The 9,549-nt window shown below is 36.4% G+C and overlaps 1 protein-coding gene across 1 annotated transcript; it reads left to right on the forward strand.

Moving 5' to 3' along the window:
- Window positions 1-822: 822 nt before the first annotated feature.
- On the forward strand, window positions 823-4,622 carry RPL21C (Ribosomal protein L21). Its single transcript, XM_008796787.5, has 5 exons — window positions 823-1,218; window positions 1,315-1,395; window positions 3,802-3,903; window positions 3,979-4,053; window positions 4,218-4,622. The coding sequence occupies exons 1-5, from the start codon at window positions 886-888 to the stop codon at window positions 4,299-4,301; spliced, it is 675 nt and encodes a 224-aa protein (XP_008795009.3). The 5' UTR covers window positions 823-885; the 3' UTR covers window positions 4,302-4,622.
- Window positions 4,623-9,549: the final 4,927 nt, after the last annotated feature.

A 9,549-nucleotide genomic window follows, 5' to 3' on the forward strand; every position in this document is an offset into this window, starting at 1 on the left:
GAGTTCTATATACTAGATATTTTCTTTTTTCAAAAAATCAAAGCTCTAAAAAAAAATGAAGGGGTGATCTTCTATCACATGATTGCGGAGATTATTAATAAGTCAAAAGGGTTTTGAAGTCCTTTAATGATTTTGTTCAGGACAATTAATGTTGTTCTTTCACCCATAAGCATAGCAGTAACGAGAAAGTTTGAACATTGCAAACTATTGTGTGCCTTTAAAAGATTCTAATCCTTTTCTATATTTTGATACATATCCTTATATATGCATCTATAATAATAAGTATTACAAGCAAGTTTATGGTCAGGTAAGATTTAGTGATTTGTTATAAATGGAGAATAAAGAAGAATAAATATATAATTAGTGAAAAAACTTTCGTAACTCTTTTTTTATTTTAATCGTTGAATCTATCTTTTTAATGAACAATATTTTCATAGAAATCATTGACGAGAAAGCACTAGACTAATCTTAGTGTTAAAACAAGTTGAAATAAATAAAATTAAAATTAAAATTTGTTACATGCAAATCCTATTAAATATGTAAAATTGCATGAATATCTTTACAAAATTACTATTTGCATGTATATATTTATAAATGTTTCTTTTTATATGTCTACCTTTTAAGAGTATTTTAGTCATTTTAATTTTAAACTAACGTATTAGATGGTGTTGGTGAGAAGAAAAAAAAAAGATATATACAAAAAATGTATTTTATAAAAATATACATATTATTTTTAAAAAAAATATTTATATAAATTTTAATATATAAACAAGTATATATATAATATTATAATTAGTATTTGCTGCCGCAGAATAAAGCAATTATAAATTGGATAAGATTAACCCCGACCCTTATCCCCAGCGCCACCACGAAGGGAAGCGAGTGATGGCTTCCAGTGCGTGCGCCGCCGCCCTCTCCCCGTCCTCCGCTGCAGCCACTCTCTCTCCCCCCAATCGAGGCCCCACCCTCGCTTTCCTCCACAGGAAAGCCCGACCCTTCTCCCTCTCCGTCGACCGCTCCTCGACTTCCCCAGCCCCTCTCCTCTCCGCTCCTCCCCTGGTCTCTCCTTCCACTTTGTTCTCCCGGAAATGGAAATTGTCGGCGGCTCCCGAAGGATCGCCGGAGGAGCCCGAAGAGCCGTCGATGCCGGAGCCCGTCGAGGCCCAGATAGCCGCCGCTGCGACCCCCAAGGGTGAGGACGTCTTCGCGGTCATAATGGTGAGCCAAAAATTGAAGCTTTGTATGAATCTTTTTTGAAAAATCTCTCATGTAATTTGGGCATGTATGTTTAACTTACTTGTTGTTGGTTGCCAGGTTGGGTCGAGGCAGTACATTGTTTTCCCTGGAAGATTCATCTATACCCAAAGGTTGAAAGGAGCCAATGTCGATGATAAGGTTAGAGCTACGCCTTCTTGGTAATCGGGAATGAGTATTTCTTATAGGCTTGATTCAATGTCAATCGCCTCAAAATGTTGGTTCCAAACATGAGTTTGCATGATCAATTTTAGGTTTTGTATGTTCACCATGGAATCGCATCGAAGGCATCATAATGAGTGGCAGATATGGCACCCGTGATGTTTTTATATGAATTAGTGAAATATTCTTGGATTAGGCACAGTAACAAAGTTGAAATTTACCATGATTTTGCGTTTTCTTTATTTTTTTAAAAAATTTCTGTAATATTAGAGATTTTTACAACCTTGCCTTCTAACATCAGTTGTTAAGGAGATTGTTTATGTATTACTCCCATGTTTAACAGGTAGAGTTGAATGTTACCCGTTTCTTTTATTGTAAAAAAAGAAGAAAGAAAGGTAAGATGGGGACTGTATGACCTTGCATGGGTGAGATTCTTTGTGGATCAAAAAGAGAATAAAAAATCAAAGATAAAAGGAGGAAGAAGTAAAAATACAAGGCAAGGTTGCTATGCTCCCAGTGCATTAGTGGGGGTTAAAATATCCTCTTTAGTTTGATTTTGGAAGGTCTTCTAGGCTTATTTGTTTTGTCATGTAATCAGATTAGTCTGGTTTCTGAATCAATAGATGCTACTTCATTGGCCAGAATATTTCAGGACTTGTTTATGTTAATAACAAAGGTATCAGGTTGACTCACTTTATGGTAAAAGGAGCAGGGAGTGTAGAGGCTGAACTTTGTGCCTTCGCACTCAGTTTGACAAATAGGATGTGAGTATTTTGGGATCTAGAAGAGGTGAGACACATTTTGAAGCAAGAAGAAAATCTGCAACTATTTTTGAGGAAAAGAATTTTGATGTTTGTGTCTAACTAGGTTTTATTGAAGTAGATGGTGTCTCCTACAAGCTAGCTGTCCATGTTAGACTTTATTTTCATTAAGCTGATAGGATCTAGTCATCACTTCAAGTTGTTATTTGATTTAGAGGATACCTAGTTCATGCTGGGAATTGGATAAAGGTGTCCAGCTGGTTACTGTACGTTATATATGGGGCGGAGCTATCTTTTTTCTGATTCATCTGCAATGAAACAGGTCTTACTTACTAATTTATCTCCCTTCCTTATTTATGGAGTACATTTAACATACACGCGCGCGCGCGCACACACACAGAGAGAGAAGGTGGTTTATGGTTGTCTTAGGTTGTTCGTCTGGCCATTTGCATTTTTACTTGATGATCTCTTTTAGATATAAATTGAAATCTAATCTCAAAACAAGATCCCTTTTGGAATTAAAGCAAGCAATTTGTGTGTGTTTTCCCTCACAGGAGCTGACAGCTGCTGGACAAAATGATGCTTTAAGAGGATGGAGAAATGCTGCAACCATGTGGAAATGCATTAGGTTTTTTCTTATCTAGGATATGTTCGGATTGTGGGTAAGGTTTCAGGATTTAGTGTCAGTATCTGACCTATAAAAAATTTACAGTAGAATCTTTAACCAAAAGAGAAAAACCTAGAACTTATAGGCTGCTTGCATGACTTTACCCCATGAGATAGGATGGAGATGTATTCGTTCAATCTGCTTCTCATGTGTTGGTTTTGCACAGGTATTATCTCTTATGTAGAATCAGTCTCATGGGAAACTTGCCATGCCAGAGTGTTTTTTTTTTTTTTGTTGCTAAAACAGGCATTTCATACATCACGGGTACGAATACACCCAATAGAGTCAGAAAACACAAAGTCCCGAAGTGCTCCAGGCAACTCTCTCTCTCTAGACCATAGGGTACCTCCTGAGTGGCTTGCAACATATACCGCCACCCAGTCGGCCGCCCCGTCGGCCTCACGATATACATGCATGGCCTGTAATGTGACCTCCCTCGCCATATCCCAAATGTTACGGAGCAGGGGGTGAACTCTCCCATAGCTACTCGAGCCCTTTCGGACTCAGCTAATCACAGTGGCCGAATCTCCCTCCAGTAGAGTGCCATTTCATGCCAGAGTGTCTATAGAGTTCAACTTTTGAACCCTTTGGTACTTTCTCATGGGAACACTTGGTGTACAAAAACTAAGTGTTTATTTTTTAAAGTATGTAGAGTCTCAAACTATAATGAATAGATGAAATTTAAGTGTCAGAGCATTATTAATATCATTTGTAAAATGACATGCCATGTTGTTGCCAAGATTATTGACAAATCAAACTTCTTAAAAGGTGAGCTGTTATCGTAACTCCATCTAATATATGGCTTGCTCTGTTATCTTTACCATAAACTAACTTCAAGAGCCCTTTAAATTCAATCTGCTGTCTTTCAGGCTCTGTCAATTCTTATTGAAAGTTGTTTCTCTTGATAACTAGTTAATATTATACCCATTTGACCGTGTGTGATGATTCTATTTGCAGATTATCCTAAACAAAGTATTGCTAGTTGGAACTAGGACAAAGACATATATCGGGCAGCCAGTTGTAACCAATGCTGCAGTGCATGCAGTAGTTGAAGAACAGGTAGCCCTCTTCCAGCAGTTGATGTAACTTCAAAAGCAATCAGTTGCTTGACTTGGAACTTTTCTTTTAACATAGGGTTTGGATAAAAAAGTTATCGTTTTCAAGTTCAAGAAGAAAAAGAACTATCGAAGGACGATCGGCCACCGACAGGTATTCTTGGGCATCCTGATCACAGCAATTTAACATTATTAATACTCGAGCTTTCTCCTGACACAAAAAACAACTTCATTGTTTGTACATTGTGCCAACATAATTTTGAAACATGCTAGACATTCTGGTGTTCAAGTTGATTAACTCTTGGATAACCTATGCAGCCTCGCACACGGATAAGGATCACCGGCATCACTGGGTATGAAGACTTCCCATTCGAGACATTGCCTGAGATGGTGCCTGCTTAGGATACCTACAAGGGTGAGCACCAGTTCTGTAGCATGCAATGATTTTGAAGCTGGCCGCTTGAATGGGCACTAGTTTGCAGCTTATGTCATCAATCGCAGAAGTTTTAGACATGTGAATGCTTGTCCTTTTGGAGGCCGAAATGATTTTCTGTTGTAGCCGGAATTGAATTTCCAGAGGACTGGGTAATGACTTTGTTAATATGTTGTACTAAAGCTGATTTTACATTTCCTAAATCCACATTCCCTCTGGTTTCCAAGATGCAAAACCCATCAAAGCTGCCATGAAATGAAATTAGTCAGTGCCTCAATTTTATGATTCTCCATGATGTTTCCTAAATGATTGTTGGGGAGCCAAAAACTTTGCAAGCTTATTTTTGAAGTAAAGTAATATTTCGTCATAATATTTATTCTTAGAAGTCATAACAGTGTTGTATAGCATCAACTATTTTCTATTTTCAATTATATCATAATCTACCTAATTATCTAATTATGTTCTTGTCTTGTGATCATTGTTGCTGGCGTTGTTGCATAGTCTGTATGATACATTAATATCGCTATCTTGGAACATTAATTCCCTGTGGAATAACATTTTTAAAAGAGTTCAGCTGCAGCTAGTTTGGCTGCTGTATGATGCTCCTAACATTGTTGCACATCATCTATGATGGTTGTAATGCACAGATATAACAAGAGCTATTTCTTGTTCTTTATGTTGATAAAATCATTATTGCGAACTCAAAACCACCATCATAGAAATCTTAGGTGATGTTATAGAACTTTACTGTTGCAATAGAGGTGGACTAAACTTGCTATAGCAGGACCTAAGATAGTGTTATTTAGAGCTAAGCTGTCTTGAACTTGTGGGCACTTTGAGCTCGATTACCGTATGCTAATGGCAAACATGAGCACCGCATGACTATAATCTTCATTTGATTCAAGACTTTTATTTTTAATCCGCCGATTAGTCTTGCCTGCATTATTAGACAGAAGATTAAAAGAAGGGATGTATTGATGTATGAAATGCCCGTTTCAGCAAAAAAAAAAAAAAAAAAAAAAAAAAAAAAAAAAAAAAAAAGGAAAAAAGAGGAGGGATGAAAGCACTTTCACTTTTGGTTGGTTTGTTCAAATGCTTTTTCTCTTAAACATCAAGAGTCAAATATTTGTTAAAGCGTGGATTATTTTCAGAATCCTTGCTCGGCAAAAACTCTAGTCTTATTTTTCACTTCTACGTTCGCTGGAACTGGACTCGAACCGACAAAAGTCAGACTAACATTTTGTTTTTTTATTATATAAAACGAGTATATGTATATATATACTCTTAAGAATTAGAAAAAAAATATATTTAAAAATTGATGCAGAAGACGTGTAGAAGTATCTCATAGTGATGAGCACTACTCACCAAGTTCAAAATGCCCGAGTCACCATCTTTGGTTTCGTGGCTTGACCCTACCAAATATAGCATCACCTGCCGTAGACTTGAGAGGTAGGCTTCGTAACGTAAGATTCGAGTCCACACGCCCAGGCTACTCTAATGCTTGTTTTCTTCGCTCTCAGGGATAATATTCTTCATTCTTTTATACATTTATTGCAAGACTAAGAAGACCATAGTTTGTCTGTGATAGAAACAAGAGGAAAAGTCGACTCTGCGCGACTTCTGGCACGTGAGGAAAGGGGATGGGGATCTGAAAGCACTTTCGGAATCCCTGATGAACGCGTGTAATCTTGGTAAAATTCTAGTTTTTGGACGTCAGATTTAGAATGCAATATTGAGTCCGCATCGGATTGTGGCAACTGACAAGACGTTTTTGGAAAAAAATAAAAAATAACAAATTTTCTTCAGTGACTCACAATGCTCGCCCAAAGGGTCAATCAAACTGCAAATGTGAGTTGGCTAAAGCAAAGGAAAAGCTATAACACAGCTGAGGGACTTTTTTTCAGTAAGGTTTTTATTTAATAAAATAGTTTATGATTATATAGTAAGAAATCTCCTCCATACAGCATTGTCATTACTTTTATCTAATCTTTTCCTACTTACATAAAAGATCTTATTCTACTTTACATAAAAGCTTATGTCTCCTTTAGTCCTTCCTCTTAGATCCTGATAGGCCTTGTGTGGTTGGAGGGTCAAAAACTTTTTTAGATTATTTCGAGATGATTGTTAAAAACTTTGAAATAGCCTTCTATTCCTTCTAAAAGCTAAAAGAAGCCTATAGGGAAAAAGCTCCATTTTGGCGAAAGTACTACTTGAGAAAACAAATAATGGTATTTCTATTTCCATAAATTTTTGTAGAGATGAGAATATCCATGCTAATTTTTCATAATATAATATAATATAATAATATACTAACATTATTATTATATTATGTTGTTGTTGTTGGAAGTCTCCTTTCTTTTGGTAGTTTGTAATGTTGAGAGGGGTTTTAGTCCCACATTGCTTATGTAGAGTTTTTTAGATAGCTTTATAAGCATTCATATCCTACACATGATAAAATGACTTTTTGGTGGGAAGTTGTAGAGAGAAAGTCATTATTATATTAATCAAAGATTGGCACTTGGACAAGTGGCACGTGGCACATGCACGTGTAAAATAAAATGTAGATTGGCAGTTTTTATCCGTTTTGCACAAAATAACCGCATGAGCAATTATGTTTTGAACAAATACTGTTCCAATAGTTATGTTGGTTCAGAGTTTAGTTCAGGGTTATAATTAGCCAATGTCTTTCACAGATTAATACAACTTCTTCTACAAAATCTTTCATTCAGTTGTTATGAGGAATCCTAGTTTTGTTGGCTAGGATTCTATTTCGATTTTGTTATATCTTGGAGCGAATTTGTTGGATCACCAATAGCAACATAGTGGGGGACAAAATTCGCTTAAGGACAGTGTTAATTCACGCTTCAAGACCAGTTTCAAATACTAGAGATCCTCTTGATTCAACAATTGTATAATAATATTATAGTACTGCAATACTATCATTTTATTATATCAAAAAATATTATAACATAATAGTATTGCATAAGTATTATTATATTTTTTATTATAAATATAAAAAAATATTACTTGTTATATTATTTAGAATAAAATATAAAATTAAATAATTGATAAGTTAAAAATACTTTATAATAATGGTTTTTGATAGTATAATAGCTAGATACTTAAAAGCACTATATAATATTTTTTTATTGTCATTTTTTCATACTAAAAGTGCTTTCTCAATTTAGTTACCAAATATATTGAAGTTTCACAATAACCAAAAAGCAAATAACTTTTAATTAAAAAGATTTTACTAGCAAAAATTCTACTACTCAAAGTCCTATAAATGAAAGCTCTACTACCTATAGCAATACCAAACTAAATCTTATTATTATATTATTATATTATTATTTTGACAATCTCTCAAATGTTCCTATCTATCCACTATATATGGAGATATGCTATAAAATTACTCCATAGCCTTGACCTCCTACAACAAGAGTCACGGTTGGCAGTTTATCCAAACAAAGGTAGTCTCCTTCCAAGAAGAGGATAGGCAGCATCAAGAAGATGGCAATTTCTAATGCATTGCTAACAAGACTCATGCAGATGATTTGACTTCTAAATCCAAAGTAGGTGGGACAAAATGGTCAGCCATAGATGCAAACCTGCTACGTAATGCTTAAGGAAAATAACTTACTGTGAACCTTCCTTTATGTTACAATATGAACCCATTTTGTGCAGAGGCAGCATATAATCTTTTTAGTGCAACGGTTGTTCAAAATAATCTAATGTGAGTTTAACCAGTAGTATCAAGAAAAATAAAATGGCTTAAAGGTGGGGGCACAGTATCAATATCTGACCATAAAACCTCTTTCGAATAAATTTTTTTTTTTAAATTAAGAAGAAAAAAAGAGAGAGGAAATCTTGCGATAAATACCAGTCAGATTCTAATAACCTTTAGCGGAAGAGCGTCGACCCAGAGGACGACATTTCAGAGGCAGGGGATTCGTGGGGCCCGCACGTCGGGACGCATAACCTGTAGCAGCGCCGAGGAAAAGAGACCGAAAAAGAGACCCGACGCCGCAGCAGCGAGCACCCGCGCCGACGAACCACGAACCTACCGCTGACTCTCGTTGCGTGGGGCCCAACCAGGCTGACGCCAAGGATGACGTGTCATTGCCTCGGGGCGGCCCCTAACCACCCGGCTCGGAAGGCTCGGGTCCGCGCAACAACGCCGACGTGGTATTTTAACACATCAGTCCATGACTTCCTTCCAAATCTCAAATTAGTTTATTTTTCTGCCTTAAATACCATTTCAACGGGACAAAATGATCCTACCGCTCCAAGCGTTTAACAAAAATGATTCCTATGTGCTTCATATATTTTTTTTAATAAGAATAAAGTCATAACCGTAGCCATCCATTGTTAAAAAGGTATACCGAAAAATAAAGAGGTAACCGGTGATGAAAATAGAATCCAGCAACAACAATGGCAATGGCGTCGCTTTCTTTTCCACCAAATTTCCATCCATCCTTAGCCTTCAGATTGCCACTTCCAACTCCTCTCTATCACCATTTGTGTTAGCCTTTGACAACCTCCACACCCCTCGCCGTCCAAGCCAACTCAACCTTGCCAATCTCTTCTCCTACTCTGATGACATATACCGCCACTTCATTCCTTTAGCATGCTTGACGATGGCATCTCCATTAGTTTTATCGTTGGATGGATCATGCTTGACTTTGACAATTCGTGGTGTCCCACCTAGGGACCTCATCATCCCTCTAAAGAAGATGGCTAAGGCTATTGCCAGATTGATGATGTCCCATCTAAAGACCTCATCATCCTTTGAAAGGAGATAGCTAAGGCCATCACTAGGTCGGTAGATCCCTCCCAGCTTGGGTGGACACCATAAAGAACGTTTTAGATCATCGGAGGAGTAGCAATAACATGTTCACTAGTGTTGATGACGACCAATTTCTCGTTAAGATCGGAAGAGTAATTGGGGTTGGGTAAAAAAAAATATAGATTTTGATCCTTTATTATCGACTATCCAATATTTTATTTTGAGACTTGATTCTCGAATCTATGGCTAAGATCGGAAAAGTTAGAAGCACCGCAGCAAAATTCTTTTAATTATTATTTTATTTGTTATAACACGAATTTCTTTTATTATAAATTCCTTATTGTGACATTTTGAATAATGAAAAAGGTTTTGAAGAATTTATATAATGATAATAGATAAATTAACGTCATATTAAAAATAATTAGTAGAAT

Source organism: Phoenix dactylifera, chromosome 5 (assembly GCF_051530095.1).
Source record: "Phoenix dactylifera cultivar Ajwa chromosome 5, Ajwa_hap1_PhDact_Kaust_v1.1, whole genome shotgun sequence".
NCBI lineage: Eukaryota > Viridiplantae > Streptophyta > Magnoliopsida > Arecales > Arecaceae > Phoenix > Phoenix dactylifera.